Below are 23361 nucleotides of genomic sequence, written 5' to 3'. Positions count from 1 at the left end.
AGCGGGAGAAGCAGGCTCCCCACGCTGAGCTGAGAGCCCGACATGGGGCTTGATTCCAGGACCCTGGGATCATGACCTGAGCTGAAGGCAGATGCTTAACCATCTGAGCCACCCAGGTGCCCCTAAAATGGATTGAGTTTTAAGGAAATTTTTTTTTTTAAGATTTATTTATTTTAGAGAGAGAACGCAGAGCACGAGCAGGGGGAGGGACAGAGGGAGCTGGAGAGGGAGAGAATTCCAAGCGGACTCTGCACTGAGCTCAGAGCCCAATGTGGGGCTCCATCCCAGGACCCTGAGATCATGACCTGAGCCAAAACCAAGAGTTGGACCTTAACCGACTGAGCCACCCAGGTGTCCCTAAGAAAAATTCTTGATATCTCAGAATTGGGACCTGGAAAGTGAGCAGTACTTTATACTTTCCATATGTTCATGTTATTTTGTAACCTATCTTTTAAAGATAGAGAAGCAGAGGAGGATAGAACGGATAAAGCAGAAGCGGGCCCAGCTGCAAGAACTTCTCCTGCAGGTAAAGTTGCTGGGATGGTTTTCATTCTTTTCCCTACCTGTGTTCTGCTGCCCTGCTTACTTGCTTTTAGAATCAGTGTTTTCTACTTTGGCTACCTTTTGAGTAGTGTCTGATGGGACCACACTAGGGCGGCCTCCTCCACATCTGAGCTCACCACCATCCACATGGTCTGCCTTTAAGATGGTTCTGTCTCTCACCATCATCATGGCCCCATGGTAGGTCACCTGTCCTGTGCATGACTTATATTATGCAACGACTTACTTCTGACATTTATTCTTACTCTGAACGAAAACTGTCAGAAGTCCTTTTGTCTGTGTTTATTTTAGCTCTAGTTTGGAATATCAAGAAGTAAGACTCGTTAAACTTCAGGCACTTTGAGTAAAATAATCAAATCCACCTGTAATAACTTATTATCTGTAAATAACAGAATAGCATATGATTCAGTAAGCTTTGTAGAAATACCAAAAGTTAAAATGCTTTTCTTTTTAAGAAAATTAGCTTTTATAGTGTAATAAGGATCCCTGTATTTATACTGTTTTGGATCATTGCCTGGAATTTGGATGGTTTTCTTAAATATAATAGAGCCAGTGTATGAAATCATGTGAGGTACAATCACATAGACTTTTTTTTTTTATTTTATTTTTGGTAATTGCAGTTGCTGTAAAAATTCACTTTGAGCAGTACACTGGGGTCATTTTCAATGTAATCAGAAACCCTTTTTAAAATGAACCCAGAGGGTCTTTATGCTTTTTTTTTTAAAGATTTTATTTATTTATTTGAGAGAGAGAGAGAGAATGAGAGATAGAAAGCATGAGAGGGAAGAGGGTCAGAGGGAGAAGCAGACTCCCTGCTGAGCAGGAAGCCCGATGTGGGACTCGATCCCGGGACTCCAGGATCATGACCTGAGCCGAAGGCAGTCACTTAACCAACTGAGCCACCCAGGCGCCCTATGCTTTTTTTTTTTAATCAGCAAATTATCTTTATATGAAAAGCTTTCAACCACTCATAAAATCCACTTTGATTTGACAGCCGTCCTGTTTAATTTTTGATGTAATCCACTTTTCAGAAATAAAGGTAACAATTAAGTTGCCAAATATTGGAGCAGGGTTTCTCCAAAACGCTCCCTTTGTCTAATGGACAGAGTATGTTAGGTATTCTTAAATATTCCACATTTTTGTTTTTTTACTTTCTAGATGTTTATATTTGCTTGTTTATTCCAAGTTCATGTATACAGCAGAGCAGCAAGAGAAGACCATTTAGCCTTTGCAGAGACCGGCGTATGGTCTGAGGAAGTAGGAAAGGAGGCGGAGCAAGGGTGGAGGAATAGTTAACAGCTAGAACAGACACTGCCCAAACATAGGCAAGCTCCAAAGGTGATGTTCCATCCGGATAGGCCGTTTCTTTCTTCCTTACTATGTTGTGTCTGCTTTTCACTCCGAACCCTGGGGGACCTACCTGAGGAGCTAGAGCTGGAGCAAGCATTTTATGTATTTTTCATACTGGGTTTCCAAATAAGGTTTTGTTTGAAGAGAGCGTTCTGCAGCTTACAAAACAAAACAGAACAAAAATCCTGAAAGCTGACAGTGTATTCCTGTGCTCCTCCCTGTGGAATTCTACCTTCTGTGACCTGGCCTACCAGGCACGGGCTTCTAATCCATGCTGTCACTGCCTTCCCCCAGCTGCCTCTGCTGTCCCTGTCCCCGCACGGTTTCCCACTAGCTCACACTCCCTCGCATCTGTGCCAGGCCTTCCTCAGATTTCCTGAAAATCCTCGTGGAACATTTTGGAGCTGATTTTTGGCATAATGTTATTGAGAAGACCTGTTTATCAGTTTGCCTGTAATTATCTGTCTATCAGAAAGAATGATGCTGGGCATGATCACCCTCATGGAGGTGGGACGTTCACATCCCTAGACAGCCTTCATAAAGAATGAAGTTGAATATTTTTTCCTCTGCTTACATTGTACAATGAACACTATTTTTTTAAGTCCTAAATTTCTTTTCCTCTTCTGTCTCTCAAATCAAACATTTATAGAAGATTTCAACCCAAGGGCAACCTAGCTGTCAACATTTATAAAAGTAGGTCTCTCTCAGTATTAAAATGAAACCCAAAGTATAACTGAAAACAGCTACTCTCTGGTCTTCTGGTAGACATACATACAGCTTATTTCCTGCTAGTGTTTTATCTCTCATCCATCAAATAACATTTATGAAGTTGTCACAGAAAGTAAATTAAACATGTCCCTGAACACCAGTAATTTACCGTGGTAAAGCTAGCTTAATTTTTAACAAGTTAAGGTCACCACTCACTGACATCACATGCCACAGGTCAGTTTTACTTACCTGCCACCACTTCTCATTTATCCTTGGTAGTATAGACTCAGAAGGGTGTGAGTAGATGACATCTATAGATTATCCACATACCCTACTTTTAGCTATATAACTGTCCCTACTAGCCCTTAAACCTTTTCCAGGGCTGCTAATGCATAGCAAAATGAATGTGTGAACCTGCCCTCTGTTCAGCCTCTGATATTGATGTTAATGAGCCTGGAAAAGAACAAAAGTCTGAAGGAACTCAATCAAAGGGCAACAAAGGAAATCCATCCAAAACAAATAGGTGGTGATTTTTCTTTTTACTGTCTAAATAACATTATATATGTTATTACTGCTGTTTTCACCTGAAAAATCTGTGATGCTATTAAATGTACACAATATTGAATAGTGAGTCATACATATATAAGGACTCTTATTTATTACTGTTGATATTCCCTCCTCTGCTGAGGCCCAGCCGTGGCACTAGGACTACAAAGCTAGAGCAAAGTATGAGAGCATCTCCTGAGATGCTTTTTTCTAGTAGAAGGGAAGAGAATCTAGGCAGAAATCTTCAAATGTTTAATTCTTTCCCTCAGTTTTGCAGTATCAATAGCGTATTTTTTTCAACATTAAGTAAATAAAGCAACGAATATAAAACAGCCCACATCCTTTACCAGCAGCAAATAATGAAGTATAACTTAAGTAATGTTTGATAGTATTGATAGTGATAGTTTTTTGATAGTGGTGGATATTGATAGTGATTTTTGGACACACAGGGCTAGCATAAATTGGTATCCCTTCTGTTTCGTGCATTTTAGGAGTAAATGTTCACTTTCTAGGGATAGTATCCAGTCATTTTAAGATAAAAATAATCTCTGTTAAACTTTTGTTAAGGCTCAGAACCTAAAATATATAATCCTAGGATAAGATTGCTAAAACATAGAAAGTAACTGAAATTCATCACTACAGGGTGAGAAGATGGGACACGCCGATGAAAGGGAACAACTGGATCTGAGTTTAGGAGCCTTTAAAACCACTCTGTTTCATAAGCAGATGAAAAAGTTGAATTGCATAGTCTTTCTAGCTATGGAATTCTATGATAGGTTTGTCTTATCAAAGTGGGGGGGGTGGGCAATCTCTTCTTTGACTTGCAAATAATGGTTAAAACTAAAAGTAGCAACAAGATCCAGTATAAAGATTCAGACCTTGATCTAGCTTATAAGTGCTAAGCCTCTTGTCTGGAAGATGTCGGGTGGGGGGTGGGGGGGCCAGATTCCAACTGTGCCCTGAGGATGTGGGAATTCTGTGGAGGTACCCTAGGAACCTCAGGGGTGAGGGAGGGCAGAGCCGCTGGGCTCTGGACTTCCTGCACCCCCTGCAGTCAGCCAGAGCAACGCTACTTTCATCTGTTTTATATAGTGTCCCATAGATTTCATTTGAAGAAAGGATTCTGTGACTTTATAAAGTTTGCATATCCCTGATCTCGACAATCTAAAAGGTGTATTTAACCCCAGACTCCTGAGTGTCTGTGTTAGATAAATGGAAAATATAAGTTCACTTGGTATCACTTTCTCCGTGTCACTGTAAGAAGAGTTGCAGGCGCTCCTAGGCTCTGGCAGATTTGTAAGATCCTGTGTCTATGGATGACAGAAGCCATAGGCCCCATTATTTACATTAGGATGATGTTAGACATCATTTAAAAGTATGTGTTTTCCCTTGAAATGTATCTGAGTTAGATCATTCTAATCTTTTTTCCTAAATGTGTCATTTTAATTAACTTATAGGTAGACGGCCTCTTTAATATCTCTAATTTCTAATACTGTTAATACTATTTAATAGTATTTAAACTCTCTAATAGTATTTAAACTCTCTAATTTCTAATACTCTGATACTATTTCTTAAATGTATTTATTTTAATTCATTTAATTCCAACTCACTTATCCATATTAAATGACCATATTCTTTTTCTTGATCATTACAGCAAATCGCTTTCAAAAACCTGGTTCAGAGAAATCGGCAAAATGAACAGCAGAACCAGGGCCCTCCAGCTCTGAACTCCACCATTCAGCTGCCATTTATAATCATCAATACAAGCAGGAAAACAGTCATAGATTGCAGCATTTCCAGTGACAAGTGAGTGGAGAACTAGAGGACTGTAGGGCCAGCCTCCTGTGAACACATTCCTATCATTTGCAACATAAAGAAGGGTGTCCTTCATTATCTGAGCCCTCCCTGTCTGACCTCCCTGGGGTCTGGGAGACACCTTTGTAGACCTGGAGTGCTGCCATCTACTAGTGCATTCTTCATCACTCACATTCTCAGCCCCTTGTCTTGTGCCTGGCACTGTACTGCCAGTCCTGTATGCATAGTGGAGCCTGGACCCCAGCCAGGGTGTGCGTGTGTATGTGTGTGTACACGTATGTGGTAACCCTGGGCAAGTAACTGCCTTAAAGTAGACCATCAGTGAGGGCCTGGGACAAGATGGGTTCGCTGGTGATTCCCTTCCATAGTTTAGTGTGGAAATATTTTGGGTCAACGTGGCATTAAGGCAATTGTTTCTTTGTTTTACTATATTGTAGTTGAGTGTGCTTCTGCTTATTAAAGAATGGACGTGAAAATGCTAGATGCATTCTCTGCTTTCTTATTTTATTTATTTTATAGCTAGAAGTTTATACCTTTTGATCACCTTCACCCATTTCATCCACCTCCCACCTCCACCCCTGGCAACCAACAGTCTGTTCTCTGCATCTATGAGTTCTTTTTTTTTTAGATTCCACATATAAGTGAAATCATACAGTATTTGTCTTTCTCTGTCTGATTTATTTCAGTTAGCATAATGCCCTCAAGGTCCACCCACGTTGTTGCAAATGTCAGAATTTCCTTCCTTTTTTAAGGCCAAATATTCCATTTATACACACACACACACACACACACACACACACACACACCACATTTTCTTTATCCATTCATATGTCAGTGGACAGGTTGTTTTTGTTTCTGTTGTAAATAGTGCTGCAGTGAACGTGGGCGTGCAGATGTCTTTGTGAAATAGTGATTCTCTTTCCTTCAGATATATACCCACAAGTGAGATTGCTGGGTCTTATGGTAGTTTTATTTTTAAATTTTTGAGGAACCTCCTTACTGTTTTCCATGGTGGCTGTAACAGTTTACATTCCCACCAACATTTTTTTTACATTTTAACTAAAGTTGATAATGATATTTATCATAGCAAGTGAAAAGTAGCAGTTTTAAAAATACTGCTAAGAATTAACTTGTAATTTATTTTATCCTTCATGAAAATAGTAGTGGGCTTCAGACTGTGACCAGTGTCCTGAGATAGTTAAGGGAGTAGGGTGTGGAGTGAGACAGACCCAAGTGTGGATTGTGGCTCCCCCATTTAGCTGCTTCCGAAGCAGTTTCCTGAAGAACAAAAGATGATTCCAAGGCCTTAAATACCATGATGTCTTTAAAGGATCTGACCCAAGCAAGGCAAGCACTCTATAAATATTAGCTGCTGTTACAAGGAGTCAGCATATAATCTATTCACCAAATTGGGATTCATTTGAAAGCGAAAGAGGGCTCAGTAATGACATCAATCCCACAGGCATAGTCTAAGACTATCCAGAGAGACTGGGACTTCTGGTCTCCTTAGAGCTACAGCATTGCCCTTGGGCTTGGCCTTCCCCAGTCTCCCACTGTTTTCTCAGGCTGTGTTGCTTCCCCTGTTTATCTTGATTGCATACAGAGATTCTAGGTCCCTTAAGTAAGGTGCCAAAAGAAAAAGAAAAACAGTGAGCAGGGATTTCAAAAGTATTTGGTAATTAAGACTATAGACACAATTAAGAATAGTATGAAGTCAGAAGATCTATTTTTCAGTCTGTCTTCTAGCTACATAGTTTCTTAACCTTTTTGAGATCTGGATGCTTCCTCCACAAAAGTAAGAGTTACAGTATTTAACTTGCTGGTTTTCAAAAGTTACAGATCAGTTCTTAAAGGACCCACTGGGCTGGGTCCTTTAAGACAATGGTATGTGTCTGTATTATTAGTCACACAATTGCAAAATCTTCACAAAAACCTACATCTACAGGGACTGTTGACATATCCTCATAAAACTGAGAATCCTAGAGAATGTTTAACATATTTTCAGGAGAAACAGACTTAGAATTCTAGTTTTTCTCTCCAGTTAACCTCTTGTTTTGTGAGGGATTATTAAATTCTCTTCATCACTTAGTCTTCTAAGTCTGAAAAAGAGTAGCAAGAGAATCTGGGAACCATTGGCCTAAGGGAATTATGGATTCTGTTCATCCCAGCCTGGGGCCTGGTGAGGTTTCCATCCCTTGGTGGTTACTGACTCATGCCCTTTCCCAGCCCTTCTCTGAGTAAAGGGAAGGAGGCTGTGAGCAGCTTGTAGAAGCTTGTTGTTCAAGGTAGGTCCTAAAGCCTTGTCTTTCAGTTACTTAGGTGATGCAATCTTTTCCCCTTATTTAGGGGAAATAAGGGGGAAATTTCCCTAATTAGCCTGGAGCCTTTTTCACAATGGAGATTAAATTTACAGAACCATCTGCTTTTAACATATGCCAGGAATCATTCCTGTGACAGGCACACACTTCAGATTTTTTGTGGGTTTTTTTTTTTCCTGAAAATTTGTTAATGTCCTTTATTCAGAGTTATATACTTCAGATTATTTAAACATGGCATTTCACTTTATTTTTTATTTATTTATTTATTTTTAAGATTTTTTTTTATTTATTTGACAGGGAGAGATACAGTGAGAGAGGGAACAGAAGTCGGGGGAGTGGGAGAGGGGAAAGCAGGCTTCCCGCTGAGCAGGGAGCCTGATGCGGGGCTCCATCCCAGGACTCTGGGATCATGACCTGAGGGCATTTCTCTTTGAATTGTAATTTTTTCCCTGATCTAAGATCTAGCATGACTAATTTTACCTTCTCATGATTTTAATAAGAATTTCATGACAACATAAACCCACTACTGTGCCAGAACATTCCCCCGCACTCTGTCCCTGTAGGGTGAGGCCTGTGGGTGAAGGCGCCCCGGGGCCTAGCCTAGGAGTCAAAAGGACTGTGCTTTCCTATATTCGCCTTTTTTGGGAAACATTGTACTGGGCAGCTGGGCATCCTGATTCAGTACTTTTCAAGAACATTTGGAAATATGCTGTATATTTATGTGGCACTTTTTCCTTAAGTCATTTCACTTCTTAGGCTCTCAAGACAGGATTTGAGTTTTGGTTCATTTGTAAAAAGTCTCCCATTTATTGCTTATCTAAAGTACGCTATAGTTAGTACTTGATTCAGCAACATGAAATAAGCCTCCAAATGTTTTTTTTCCCTCAAACCTTAATAGGCCAACTCACAGTACGGATGTCATATATTAAACTGAAAAGGCTTTCTTAATAATTTGTCTTTTGGTGACAAAGCTATAGACAACTTTGGAAAGTATTGGTTTTACACCAAAGTTGTCCCCTGTTTGTAACAGCTTAATATGAGGGCTGAGTTTATGGACTCCTATTGTCTGTCATAAGAAAACTGTTTTAATTGGGAAAGTGGCTTATTTGAGATGTCACTCCCCTGAACACAGCTGAATGACCATTATGGCTCTAAACACTAACAGTTTCTAGTACCATAGCTGAATGTAGGCCCTCATTCTTTTATGTAATCTACAGAGTATAATACTGTGCAGCACTCCCCTATCCCACTGAAACCCCATACTAACTTTGTTTTCTGATGCAGGTTTGAATATCTTTTTAATTTTGACAACACCTTTGAGATCCATGATGACATAGAAGTACTGAAGCGAATGGGAATGTCCTTTGGCCTGGAGTCAGGCAAATGCTCTCTGGAGGATCTGAAACTTGCTAAATCGCTGGTGCCAAAGGCGTTAGAAGGTTATATCACAGGTATGTTAACTAACACTTTCACATTCTGTGCCCTTTAAACGTAACCGTTCTCTTGAATTTCTTATTTATCATCACTTACTTTTCCTTAGAGATGCAAATGCAAATATAGTAAACTGGAAAGAACCTATTGTTTAGTTTTACTTATTGCTGACCTTTATGTAAATGGAATCATAATGATATATTCTTTAGTGATACGAGTTTTTTCCACTCAACATGATCTTTTCATCCATCCACATGATTTAATGTAGCTGTAATTCATACATTTTTACGGCTGTATAGAACTCCATTATATGAATATATCACAATTTATTTATTCATTTTACTGATGATAAACTTTTGAGTTTTGTTTCCAATTCCTTGATATTAAAAAACGGTGTTACTTTGAACATTCCTGTAACGACACCATAGTGCCCACATGCTGGTGTATGGCGTGAGATGGCTCAGTTATGGGTGCGGGCAGCTTCAGCCTCACTAGATGAGGCCAGGGCTTTTTTAATTGGACTTCACAAGTTACAATCTCAACCCGCAGGATGGAAGTGTTCTGTTTTCCCAATCAGGTGAAATGGTATCCTAATTTTTTTCAATTAAGATTTCATTCACATACCATAAAATTCACCATTTTATGGTACGTTCAATTCAGTGGTACTTAGTATATTCACAAGGTTGTGAAATCATCACTCATGCTAAAGCATTTTTATCAGTTCAAAAAAAAAACCCCATACACATTAGCAGTCACTCCCTATTCCCCCATTCCTCCCAGCCCTAGGCAACCACTAATCTGCTTTGTCACTATGGATTTGTCCATTCTGGACATTTCCTATAGATGGAATCGTACACTGTGTAGCCTTTGTGACGGACTTCTTTCACTTCGCATGATTCTCAAGGATCATCCATGCCATGGCATGTGTCACTACTTCATCCCTTTTTATTGCCATTGTATGAATAATAGCACATTCCATCTATCCATTCATTAGTTGGTAGACATTTGGATTGTTTCCACTTTGGGGCTATTATGAATGATGCCACGATAAACATTCTTGTACATTTTTTGTGTGATCATAAGTTTTCACTTCTTTTGGTTGCATACCTAGTAGTGCAACTGCTGGGTCATGTGGCAACTCTATATTTAACATTTTGAGTAACTGCTAAACTATCTTCCAAAAGCATTTGTACCATTTTACGGTCCTTCCAGCAGTGTATGAGGATTCCAGGTTGTCCACATCCTTCTCAATACTTGTTATTTCCATCCTTTTTATTATAGGTATCCTTGTAGACATGAGGTGGTATTTTACTGTGGTTTTATTTTGCATTTTCTTAATGACTAATGGTGCTAAGCATCTTTTTATGTGCTTACTGGTCACTTATAGATCTTCCTTGCAGACATGTCTCTTCAGATCCTTTGCCCATTTTTGCATCAGGTGGTCTTTTTATTATGAGTTTTAAGAGTAAACTGAGTATACTTGAAAATAAAAACAGTATGTTTTGCATGTTGTGTAATTCATTTTTTTTTTTTACTGATTCAGAAATCTTCTTTATGATTGTCCCAATTCCCAAGACTATGGTATATTCTGTACATATAATTTGGAGGCATAAATAATGCTTTTTGCCTTTGCTTTTACCAGTTTCCTTCATTTATAAATATTACCACCTAGAATTTCACATCACTTTCTGAAGGCACTGTAATATTAGTTCTAAGGTTTAGTAAATCAAATATGAGCAAAGAGTAGTTCTTATTTTTTTTTAAAGATTTTGTTTTTAAGTAATCTCTACCCCCAACTTGGGGCTCAAACTCAAAACCCAGAGATCAAGAGTCTCATGTTCTACCAGTGAGCCAGCCAGGGGCCCCTCGTTCTTATTTTATTTTGCTTTATGGTTTTGGCCCTCTGGTCAAAACACGAATTTGTTGATTGAGATTTGGTTTCTGTTGGATTTGGTTCTTAAACTGGCACCATCCACCAGCTGCAAGTGTGACCCCTTCTTCTTGCCCCTTAGCCAACTTGCCCCCATATCTTCACCCCCCCCACCCCCCTTTCTCCCCACTCTCTCCCAGAGCAGGCCCTGCTGTTTTATTAGCAGCCCAGTCATAGTGGCAGTCCAGCAGGGTCTGAATTAAAGGCTTATTACTCAGTAAATCACCAGAACTTTATTTTAGCTTATTCTCAGTGAAGAGGCTCAGGGCAATCAGGCAGGCTCTGTGGTTTTGATCTCTTTGTGACCTCATTTGCAGGCTGGGACATAGACTTTCTGGTTACTTTAAAAGAAGAAATGTGTGCCTTTAGTGTGCAAAAGGGACGGAATGGCTCTTGAGTTAGATTGTGAGAACTACTGTGTGGATCTTATGATAATGCGAAAGAAATGTAGGCTTCTCAAAGCCATTGTGAAAAAGAAAATTTACTGTGTTATGCTCACAAACAAGTAAATAGCTGTGTTCTGACAGAAAGTTTCCATATATACTAATTAATATTCACCACAGGATTCTGGCTTTAATTTCATCTTGCACAGGCTTGTTCTTATTTAATATAGTTAAAGTCTGCTATTCTTCTTAGAATTGAAGTTCTTTTTTTTTTTCCCACAGCTGCCTTAGCTAGCCTATAAAGAAAAAGGTTCACAAGGCCATTCCAAAATTAATGAAATCATTTAGTTTCCTTTTTTCCTATATAGGAAGCTTCTCACTTGGTCAGACATTACCAGGATAGCAGAGTTTTCAATTCTAGTACATAGTTGTAGGGTTTTTGCGGGTTCTTTTTTTTTTTTTTGCACAGTAATTACAAAACTATTTTGATTAACTATTATAAAGGCGCATTACTAAATTGCACTTTCTGAGTGTATATTCGGTCTTATTTTGTAATGTAAGTCAAAGAATTTCTTTATAGGAATACATTTCTATCGTTTCTTTCACCTCTTTTGTAAACTTGCTGTGAAAGAGACTATACTCATTCATTCAGTAACATTTAGATCTTAAATGTTCCTTGAGCTAATATTCTAGATAATGAGACCAGTATGAAACTAATAAAGTTACAATAAGAATTTATCAGGGTTGTGATTGGAGAAATATGGTATATGCACAGAAAATAAGATTGCAAGGATATACACCCAAAATATTTTATGCAGACCTAAAACAGTATTGTGTGTCTCACCTTCATTAGAAATGTGACTGCATATGACCTTTTAAAATAAGGGCTAGTTTGAGTTACAGAGCAAAGGATAACAGGAAGAAGAATGTATCTTTGATGAGTAATAGCACTGGAGTTCACTGGGGGGCACGTGAAAAGGTGGTACAGTGGGAGTTTTAGCAAAAATGTGTCTTATCCTCCTTACCTATTTCTTTCTTTTTTTCTTTTTTTAGAAGGTGGGGAAGGGGAGAGGGAGAATCCAAAGCAGGCTCTGTGCCCAGCTTGGAGGCTCCGTCTCACAACGCTGAGATCACGACCTGAGCCGAAATCAAGAGTCGGTCAAATACTTAAATGACTGAGCCACCCAGGCGCCCCTGTCCTTCTTGCCTATTTCTGATTTGACTTTCTTTTTTACCCACTCCTGGCTTCGGCTTTTAACACCAGTCAGGGTCTTTGGTGGTGAGGATAGCAGGTGTCCAGGAATAGTGCAGTGATCACTGTACTCTCAGCTGCTCTCTTGAGGTCTTCATTAAGAAAAAAGAATGGGAGTCTGTGATTGGTTTAATTTGAATTCTTCCTCACTGTAGTCTACCTTCCCATATTTTTTTCCTGTTCTTACGTCCTAGAGATTTCCTTTTTCCAAGCCGAAAAAAATGTGGATTCTCCCCAGGGCAGGAGACTTACCTAGCTGTAATTTTTAAAAGATTTTTATTTATTTATTTGCAAGAGAGCGCACAAGCAGGGGGAGAGGCAGGCAGAAGGAGAGGGAGAAGCAGGCTTCCCGCGGAGCAGGGAGCCCGATGCGGGGCTCGATCCCAGGCCCCTGGGATCATGACCTGAGCCGAAGGCAGCCGCTGCACGGCCTGAGCCACTCAGGCGCCCCGCACCTGGCTGTAATGTAGATAAGGCTCGTGCCCTTCCTTGTCCGTGCTTCCTTCTCTTTGCGGCGCGCCGACATCTTCTGTTTCTGTTTCTCCCTATAGACATCTCCACAGGACCTTCCTGGTTAAATCAGGGACTACTTTTGAACTCTACTCAATCAGTTTCAAATTTAGACCTGACCGCTGGTGCCACCTTGTCCCAATCAAGGTACGTATATTTTCAGGGTTAGAAAGAGAAGCGGCGAGGCCCTGAGCCCTCCGCAGGTGCCAGTGCAGGTCTTTCTGGAGCAGATTCGGGCAGAGCGCCCCAGTGGCACCTTCTCCCCCATGTTTTTAGTCCTACATTTTACAAAGCTTAAAACATTTGCCGCATTAATGAGCTTGTGTGTTTTTAATTATTTGCTAGTGTAAACCAAGGGTTGTGCTTGGATGCTGAAGTGGCCTTAGCAACCGGGCAGTTCCTTGCCCCAAACAGTCACCAGTCCAGCAGTGCGGCCTCTCACTGCTCTGAGTCGCGAGGCGAGACCCCCTGTTCGTTCAACGACGACGACGAGGAAGATGAGGAGGAGGATTCCTCCTCCCCGGAATAAAGACAGGAGAAAACCCACGTTTTAATATTTGATGCTCATGTGTGTTTTTAGTGTGAGCTCTTGTTTTTGAAATGATTGCTTCAGTCTTTGCCTTTGTTTGCACTGTGTGTTCAGTGAAAACTAGGGAAACACAATAAGCAAATTACCTGAAGGCTGCAATGATTGAGATGAAAGTTAGCGTGAATGAAAACTCTGAACGACAGAGCCCTGGCTCACACCGCAAACAAAGCGGTTTTCTGAGGTGATAGAGGGGACAGCCCCTAAAGAATTGGCAGCATGAATGAAGCTCGTTTATCCTCCACGAGGTGGGATCTTTGTGTTCCCCCACACTCACGTAACCCTCCTTAGAATCAAGGTTGCTGTAGTGAACAGCCCGTGACATCATGTTTGTCATGTCTCTCTTCCTCGGCTGGGCTGCCTTTTACAAGCAGAAGTGACCGTGAAAGGATCCCAGGGGGGATGAGTTGTACAGTGAGGGATGTGGTTGGCAATCCTTGAGGTCTAAGGAGCACAGATTGAACTGCTGAACTAGTTGAAAGCCTAGTTGAGGTGCTTGACGCATCAGCTGCCTTAGTCGGCCTCTAGAAATGAGCAAGCGCTAATTCTTAAGTACTTAAGTGACATTTAGAAAAATGTATAGTAAAACTGAAATGATCATTATTAGCCAATGCATTGGTGCATAGAATTTTCTAGGGCTACTTCTGGAAGCCAAAATAGAATAGCATTTCCACGTGCATTAAATACTTCGCCAGCACTGCCTTTGCCAGCATTCTAAATCTGGAGTTTTACAGAGAAGGAAGTTGTATCTCTAGTTTTAATCAAAGCTATGCATTTCATATAGCTTTTCCATTTAAAACAAAACAAAGAAACAAATTCCTATGACCGAACTGCTTGCTTGGAGTTCCCTACAGTACTTGTATGAGTTCACTCAGTGTGCAATTTGTGAAAATGAACCAAATGTCATTACTTTTGTCTTAAAAGAAAAGTCTATTTCAAGAATATGGACAGCAGTGTTTTCCTGTACATGTCACCTTTTGTACATTTTCGTTAATCAAAATTACCGTATTGGGTTTATGCCTGGCTAAACTGCATTTCAAACTAACCCGATATTCAGTGTTTCACAGAAACAGGGAAATATTGACCACTCCAAACGATTGGATCTGTTTCATATTGTGCGGTATACAGTACGTTGTTTCCTAGCCAAAGACGCCACCGGGAGCACTGCACTGGTGTGTTCACAGTCCCTTCTCCTCCGAACAGGGGAGCGTGGGGACATCTGTCAGCGTGGCCAAACCCCAATCTAATTTCACAATAAGGCCTTGAGAAGGAGCAAATAATAATGGAAAATAACTCTTTGAGTCGAATCATTTGGATTTGCCTCTAGATTAATCTAGCGCCTTTGGGCCCAGCACTAACCTTGTCCCAGATCGGTGCTTTTCTAAATCCATGGGGGAAGTACAGATGCCTTCTGATGCCTTTTTAAAGTTCTTCCACTCTGCTCCAGTGAGCCGGAGGTGAAAGATTCGGCTGACCTAAAATTTTTACTAAGGCCGTGAAAACTAATACACAAAACACACAACTTTAACATAAGTTCCTTTAAGACAACACTCGTTCTGTCAGAAAGAAGCCATAGTGCACACTCGGAGTGGTCAAGGGGGCAGGGCGGTTGAGGCAGTTCTTAGAGAGTTCTGTCTCAGCCGAAGTTCTGGGGCACACCTCTGAGGCTGGGGGGATGGCAGGAGTCTGAAAGACCGCAGAGGCTGCGGCAGGGCCCTGAGGGCTTCCAAGGCATTTCTGACTTGAAGATCATCAGCTACATAGTTGAGTAAAACTGAGTTTCCATCCAAACTGCCACCCCCTTTACTAATTCCAGCCTTAACCACCCACATCCCTGTACTTGAGGGGGGCCCAGCAGGGACCTGGAGAGGCCAAGGGCCACAGCTAGCTCTTTAGTGTTCAAAATATCTTTTACAGGTTCCAAGACCTGAACATCTGCATTTGTGCAGATACATTAACCATAACCATTCCTCCACCAGATAGCAGAGTCCTTGCTGGAGCTCTTGGGACACCACGCCTTTCTCTCTCTCTCTCTCTCTCTGCTGTAGTGTTGCAAACTGATAAAATACAGGTTTGTTTTTTTAAAAGCAACCAAAGACTCTTAACATAATTGGTGCCCCATCATTGGCCCTCTCAGCCATATGCTTGTGGTATTTGGTGGGAAATGGCCTGTGTCCCTCAGGGATGTGTTTGGCTTACTGCTGAGGGCATCTGTTGGAGTCACACTGTGCTCACCAGCACATGTTGCTGGTATAAAACCTTATCTGAGTGGAAAACTAAATTGAGATGTTTAGAAAGACAAACTCTTTTATTCTTCTGTATCTCCCCTAAAGAGATTTTTTTAAAAGTTCCCCACTCAGTCACAATTCCATATAGAAGTCAAAGTAACAAAATGTTAGGAAATTATGGTTACAACATCCAGGATTCTTCATAGGCATAGCCTATGGGGTTACTTGCACACACGCATGTACACGTGAGTGCACACACACACCACACCTCTCCCAGAAGGTGCTGGTCCCACTCTGCTTTTCGGGGAGTTCAAGAGGACTTTTTCCTCCTCAAGGGTCAGTGCAGCCATGACCCTTCCGAGGGCGTGGTGTCAGCCGGTCAGTAAGTTCATGCTCCCTTTAGCATGTGTACAGGGGGTACCAGACCTGCCATGGCCGCCCTGCACGCATGCGAGGAGGGCACCTAGGCACCTGCCTGAGCTTCCCTTCACCCTCCCCCACCATGAATCTGTCTCATCCACTTCATCCTTCCCTGTGCTGACAAGGGGGTGAGGACAGCTCTAGTAAGTGCTGATGTGAATTGTGCCTTATGACCACGGAGGACGCTGTGGAGCAGGCAGGAAAGGGGGTGCTGACACAGTGACTCCTCACCTCAGCCGTGCACACTGGCCCTGGGCAACATGACAGATGATGACCACATGTTTGGTTTCCTGCAATTTAATTCTTTATAGAAATGGTGGGGAGTTTCTGCCATTTTAGCAGGATGAAAGAGGAGAACTCCTCCCGTGGGCAAAATTTCCCTGCCGTACTTGAAAAATGAAGCCAGGGTTGGTCCTCAAATGCAAGTTAGCTCCTACCAGATCATTAAGATGGCGCTGTTTCACAAAGTCGTGGTTCCCTTTAGCCATGCAGACATCTTGTCACTCGTGTTTGTTAAACCACAACTCTTTTGGCTGTTTGGGTCACAGAGACAGCAAAGTTGCTCCAAGTATAACTTGGACCCCGGGACAGTCAGAACATAGTGGCGGTGGGTGTTCTTGGGGGCAGGGTTACAAAGGAAGGGAGCTGCCAAAGCTGTTTCTCTCATAACCTCACTCAGAGAGTTGGGGCGGGGGTGGGGGGGTTGCCTGTTTAACTTGATCAGTGGTTCACTTTAAGGGCCCTTTAAATACCTATCCAGCTCCCTATCCTCAGGCATATGAAAGAAGTGTGTCTCCCCAACAAATCTGGGATGTAGGTATTGAGATTGTACCTCCTTAGTGGTAAGTACGGGGTGGGTGTTGGACAGTGAATGTGAAGATTTAATCCTCCAGTAGGTATTTGAGTGAATACAGAACAGAAAACATTGAGAATGATCAGTGCTAAGGGAAAAAATGACAGGGTAATATGACAGTGGGGGAAAAGGCAACTTTGGCTAGGGTGGCCAGGGAAGGCCGCCTGAGAAAGTGACATTTGTCCTGGGTCAGACAATTGAAAGAGTTGCCATACCACTCTGTCCCATAACATGCACTTGGAATTGCTACTAAATTCTAGTTTTAAGCATACATTTTGGAGTTTGTTAAGGAATTTTTAAGATTTAAAAGAAAAATTTAGCTACCAGCAGTATCCATAAATCTAATCCATGACATTCTCATTATTAGTTTCATCACCTTGCAATGGAACCTATACCATAGAAAAGTAATCACTTTTCTAGGTGTTTTCTTCTAGTTTTTCAAATGGTTGGATACATAAAAATCTACTTTTTATATTAGATACATACATTATATTACTCTACATGTGGATTGACCTTAGTGGAGCTAAAGGCTCCCCCAGGATATTTTCACAAATAGGCTCCCCATTTTCATGACCCACGGCAGCGGTCCCTAGGCACTGCCGATCATAAATGTGTATTTATGGAAGACCCACAGGTGTGTGCCAGGGGCCTGCACCGGGCCATCTGCCTCAGGAGTATGCCTCCCTGCCCTCTAAATCACAGTCGGCACAACGTTCAGTTAGTTTAACCTTCAGGGAAGCTACATTATTACTCAAAAGGGAAAAGCCTGATGTTTGCTTAAGATCTTACCTTTTTAAGAAAAATTTAAACACCCACATAAATAATAACATTTCTCAGGAATTAGCCTCTTCAAGGTATCTCTGAACAGTTATGCTTATGTGACCTTGGAGATCCAGTTCCCCCACATACATCTACAGTCACAGTATGCTAAAGAAGAAAAAGTGGGGGACATGAAACTTTGACCCTCCAGTTATGCCCTGGGCATCTCTGACAAGGGTGGAAGCTTAAATGGCAGCAGAGGGCCATGCATGTTAGTACTGGAGACAGCAGGAAGTGTATTCGTTTCTTATGTGCATTCCTCGCAGCTCTTCTCTCAGTCAAGGTAAAATCCTGTGTCATTCTTATACAACCTTTGCTTTACAAAAAGGGCTCTAGAATCCAATGCTATCTTGACCCTTCCTATTCCAGCAGACGGGACTTTGGGCCTCCCTGCTTAGAGCTGCTTTGAAAGCCAGTGTAGATGAAATAGGGGCAGGACTCACCCTTTCTCCACCAACAGTCTCAGAATGGAAGGGACCATCTCTTCTGCCCCATTCATTGAGAAACAAGCCAAGAGCCTGACCTAACATCCCTCGGCCTGTCTGGCAGAATCTGCACCACAACCCAGAATTTCTTCCTCCTGTGAGGGCCACATGGCTTCCTGAAAACCACACCCTCACCATAGTCCTTCCAAACCACTTTGAATAAATATCAGTCCTCTGTCGCACCAAGTGCTTCACAGCCGAGGAGCAGAAGTGGGACTCCACTCATGAGTCCCCAACATGAGACTGTGGTGTCGGCTTTGGGCCTCTTTCAACCTGGAAGACCCTAGGTTTAGACCTCACACCTGGGAAGAAACTCATTCCTCCGTGAGCAAAGACCGTCCTGCATGTTGGTCATTGGTAGGAGGCTTGAGAGGTTGGGTTATCAGTGGATCCTTCTGTACCACATTAGCCTGTTTCTGTCCATGTCTGTCTCAACAAGGAAACTCCCCCAGATCATGTTTGGGGTTGAAAACCCTTTGTCACTTCAAACTCACCATGTTGTCACTAATCATACGTCATCTTCCACATGCCAGGCACCACCTAGTAACAAATGGCCTGATGTTTTATTTTGCTTGTTCTTGACGGTCGTTAGCAACTGGCCGACCGCACTGGCCGGCCACTCTGCAGGCCTGAGCTCTGAGGACGGCGGTTTGGTACTGTGAGTTCCTTGAGCTGTTTTGTTTACCACCACCACATTTGACTTTGAGACAAAAGAGAGGCTGTGAGCCCAAATCACAAATTTGTTCACCTTTTCCTTTGGAGATGCTTTACTCTGATCATGTGCTGTTGGGTTTTATTTCCAGAAAATACAGGTCTGCTTTTTTTCTGCATGAAGGAAACGTGGTGGTGCCACATGCTTTAAGCAGTTTAAACAAGAGAAGTAAGGGGAAGATGCAGACACCACATCTGACTTGCCTAATGTAGACTTGACTAGATCGAAGTACCTAACCTAATATGATGTATTATTTTATAGCATCTCAAACTTTGTAAATAAATACCGTTATTTTTATATGGAAATTTTATAGAAGAGCTATTTCTGTATACTTAATTATTCCTGGATTTCCTGAGATTGCTTCCAATAGATAACAGACAAGTCCTAAGCAGTGTTCCTCTAAGGATGGTTCACGGACCACCTGCAGCAGAATTAACGAGCAGAGTTTTAAAATGTTGCATCCCTAGGACCCACCCCAGACACTCCAAAGCTCTGGCAGTGGGCCCTGGGAAGTTGTATTTTTAATAAACTCTGAGTGATGGTTTTCGTCCATTTAAGTGTATCTTTATCCATCCTGTAAGCTTAAAAGAAGGAAAGAAAAAACATCTGAGATGAGTGTAAGTTGTGCTTGAGAAAAAAATGGATCAGACTATTCTATGATTTGAATGAGATGTACTATAGGAAAAATAAATAATTTAAATAATGTTGGTCGCTCATTCTTAGTGGGCTGATGGGGGGGGTTAGAGGGTATGGTGGTACACTGCCCCGCCCTCCCTCCTTTACAACCAGGACACTCCCTCCACGCTCTGTGTCCCCCCAGGAATTGCCCTCAGCAGAGAACTGCCTCTCCCGCAGCTATGCCCACAAGCAGCCGGTGAGGGTACGAGAGCCCAGCTTCCCTGCCGCAATTTGGGGTATCTGAAGTGCCATCCGGTTTCAGAATTCCTCATGGAACTGGGCAGTTCCTCCGACAACTGCATCATGGTTCAGCTTGCCCTTCTGCCCCATCCTGCCTCTCCCACTTACAGGTGGTGGTCCCAAGAGCACGCTCCAGTACATGGATGCCACCCGTCCCACCTGTGATGGAAATACAGCAGACGGTTTAAAGGTGGTTACAGACCGATGATTTTACATCTTTTGAAGGTTACTTGAGAAGATTAGAGCATAAAGAATCCTGTCTTCATGGTCCCAGAAATGATTGACCCGAATACAGTTTTTTAGGGAAGCTACTTTCTTCACTTCCCTTTACACCAAACCAGCAGCGGCCGGGACAGCTGCGGTGATGAGTACAAAATGCAATGCTCCCAAGCCGCAAGCGGAATTTCCTGAAATAGTCCCCCACACCCGCTCAAGCAATCTCTGCCTGCTTCAGGGAGAGGCAGGAGCTCCCCATAATGGCTGTCTCCTGTGTTCCCACAAGCTAAGCAGAGTGCATGGTGGGCATGTGGATAAGAAGGAGGTACAGAAGGGTTCGGGACAATTTGGGGGCCATACGGCGGGGCCAGGGCTTGAGGAGACACTAGGAAATGGTTAGGGAAGCCCTCATTTGAATGTTCACGCCCAGAAAGGAAGGTCTCTTCCTGTAAAGATTCTCATCTGAGCTCAGTAGACCCAAATAAGTGATGGCAGTGGTGTGGGACACGCCCAGCGCCCACTTCTTTGTCCCAGGGACTTACTGGAGTGGTAAGCCCGAGCTGGTAGACCATCTGCTCCTCTTACCCACCCCCTGGTAGCCACTTCTTAGAGCCCTTTGGTTATGTGTCCAAGGACTGGATCATTTGGCCGCAAGAGAGTGCTTTAGCTCTCGTGGCCATGTGGGGGATGTTGTGAAGGACTGTTGGGAGTGTGGTTGGTAGCCATCAAGACAGCCACTGGACACACTGCCGAGGAAGATGTGTGCAGACTCCAGGAGCTGTTTACTTCAAAAACCCAGCTGTTTGGTGAAGTGGGCTTGCCTGAGAGGACAAAGCATCAGAGAGAAGACAGCCTCAACCAGAGAGTCTTCTCCAGAAGACCGAACCCATTTGACGATCAACTTAATCTTTTTAGACTCATTCCTAAAAGCTATTTTTCCCTCGTTCCTTCTGTAGAAGATGAAGTCCTTCTGTAGTTCTCTACCTCTTCCAGTTTTGCATCTTTATTTGAGGGCTAGCTCCTCGTACTGCTGCTTCCACCCAAAGACACCACCAGCATTCCCAGCTTTCTTGCCTGTCAGGAGGTCTTCATCTGCTCTTGCTGTGGATGACCACCAGATGCCTGCGAGTTCCCTGAACACAGCTCAGCCTTCCTCCTGAGAGACCTTTCCAGCTCCTTGCTAAAACGTTTCAGGAAATCTCAGAGAATAAAACGCCCTGTGGTGAAGGAAGACCTGTATCAGAGTGGGTGAAACCAATCCCACTTAATGCAAAGCAGAATTTGTCAGAACCACTTTCTCACTTTCATGCAAATCACTTTCTGACACTCTTGCCACGGGGCACAGCGACTGTTGCCCAATCACTTCTTTCTCACTGGCTTATCGCCTGCCTTGCTGAAGATGCCTACCATAGGAAGGCTGGGAGATTTGTTTTCTTCTTTCATACCCTAGCACTTGGCCACGGCTCCCAAAAGCCAGAACTCAGCTGGAAATTCTGAGAAAAATGTGCACAGAAGCTTGAAAATGATAGCCCTGGAAGGCACCTTGTCCACGGGGACTATTTTCAGATTCTGCTAATAGGTAAACAGACTTGTTTTCAAACCTCCAGTGAATGAAGATTTGTATGAGATTCTTCGATCTGAACACAACAGAAAGTGCTTTATAGGATGTGGTTTTTTTAAACATCTAGTACTGTCTGCTTTTGTGATGTGTCCTTGGAGTAGAGATAAGGCCTCTCCCCACAGAGCAGTGGCTGATGGTTCTGCATGATGGGCTCCAGCCTATCTCTGATCATCTAAAAGATGAACAGTGTGCTCAAGTTTTATCAACATTCAGTTTATAAATCACTATTAACAGTTAAAGAGATGAATGAGGATGACAGATTTTTTAGTAGACACTTTTTGGAAATTATTTTTAAGAACCAGAACCAAACATGAGCCCAGTGGACCCTCTTGCAAGTCAGATTAAAGGCATGTAAAAAGCGATGCAGGTCATCAAACCACATTTCCTCCAGGGTGGTTAGTATTCCTCTCGTTCTCCTACCTTCTTCAAACAGACAAGCTGGGGCAGAAAAACCCAGCATGAGAGGCTGCCTGCTACTTTCACTGGGGCCTTGACTCAGCCCTGGCAGCAGGGTGGGGAAGGCAGGCACCTTAAAAGGTCCAAGGTCTCTGGCTTTCTCACCTGGATTCAAGGATGCAGACCTCTAGAGGAGGACTCCTAGGAGACAGTGCCCGTTAATGGACCACACCAGCCCCAGGGCTTCCAGAAAATTTCTCAAAAGAACATTTTCTAAAACCTCTTGGTTAAGGATCCCTACTGCAAGGGCAGCTGTGACCTCCGTGTTGGGCCTGTGCCAGAAAACCTGTCTGTACCTTGATTGGGCAGGTTAAAGATGGCCCTGGCCAAAGAAATAAGCTTGCGAAGGAGTTCCTCCCTCCGCACTCCCCCCATCTCTTCCCCATCCTGAATCCCTTCTGAAAGATCTCTTGGAGCCTGGAGGGCAAAAACATGAGCAAGTTGCAGGGCTGAGGCTTGGCCAGGGAGGTAGGTACCTGCAGGGACAGGCTGCCGCCCCTCCCAGCCATCATGACAAAGGACAAACACAGAAACTGATGGGAGAAAAAGTTTAGGGAGATCCTGTTCATTCGCAACCTCCGAGGCTTTCCTGGTGGAATCTGAAATAGCCCCAGAGCTGGAGGGCAGGGAGAGGGTGAAGAAAGAGCCGGGCCACTCCGGCTTGGTAGGTGGCAGTTCCAGGAAGCAAAGAGGACTGACATTTAAGATTTGTCTTGGGTGGCAGCAAGATGAATGGATCCCGCACCCACTCGCCAGTTCTTAAAAGTTCATAAGGAGGCCTTAACTGGGTTTAGTCACGTACACCGTGCAGGTGTTCTCAACTGTAGCAAGGCTGTGTCCTTGGAGCAGCCTCTGGGAACGGGAGAGGCAAGCAGAACCCCCATTCCAAGGACACAGAAGGGAGGGAGGAGCCTGAGGGCCAGGGTCCAACTCATGGACCAACTGGCAGTTATGTCTTTTCGATGACCTTCCTCAACTGACATACCACCAGCAGAATAAGCCTAGAAATCAAAGGCCGCAACACCCAGATATCATCAGCCCTGTGGACCATAGAGGCGCTGGAGGGCAGTGGGCCATCAGCAGTCAGCAGCTGTTTCTCCCTCCAGGTGGGGAGGGAGAGGATGAAAACTCCAGCGTCTGCTTGCAGCGGTTGGTAAACAGAAGCACAACCTCCTTCCTCTGTGTTGTGTTTTTTTAGGCTTTTGTTGCAAAACAACATTACCAATTGCGACACTAGGAGTCT

At 43.0% G+C, this 23361-nt stretch overlaps 1 protein-coding gene across 7 annotated transcripts in view; it reads left to right on the top strand.

The window, feature by feature from the left end:
- TFDP2 (transcription factor Dp-2) overlaps positions 1 to 19611 on the top strand; it is a 171957-nt gene extending 152346 nt beyond the window's left edge. For all 7 annotated transcript variants that reach the window (XM_027584905.2, XM_027584902.2, XM_027584901.2 and 4 more), the window contains 5 exons: positions 458 to 526; positions 4820 to 4971; positions 8583 to 8749; positions 12846 to 12951; positions 13150 to 19611. In XM_027584905.2, the coding sequence (XP_027440706.1) occupies positions 458 to 526; positions 4820 to 4971; positions 8583 to 8749; positions 12846 to 12951; positions 13150 to 13333 (678 nt within the window). In that variant the 3' untranslated portion in view covers positions 13334 to 19611. The remainder of the gene's footprint in view (positions 1 to 457; positions 527 to 4819; positions 4972 to 8582; positions 8750 to 12845; positions 12952 to 13149) is intronic.
- Positions 19612 to 23361: the final 3750 nt, after the last annotated feature.

The sequence above is a fragment of the Zalophus californianus genome, chromosome 1, assembly GCF_009762305.2.
Source record: "Zalophus californianus isolate mZalCal1 chromosome 1, mZalCal1.pri.v2, whole genome shotgun sequence".
In the NCBI taxonomy this organism is placed as follows: Eukaryota; Metazoa; Chordata; class Mammalia; order Carnivora; family Otariidae; genus Zalophus; species Zalophus californianus.
The sequence above is the reverse complement of the archived record's forward strand: the minus strand, read 5'-3'. Positions and strand labels throughout refer to the sequence as shown.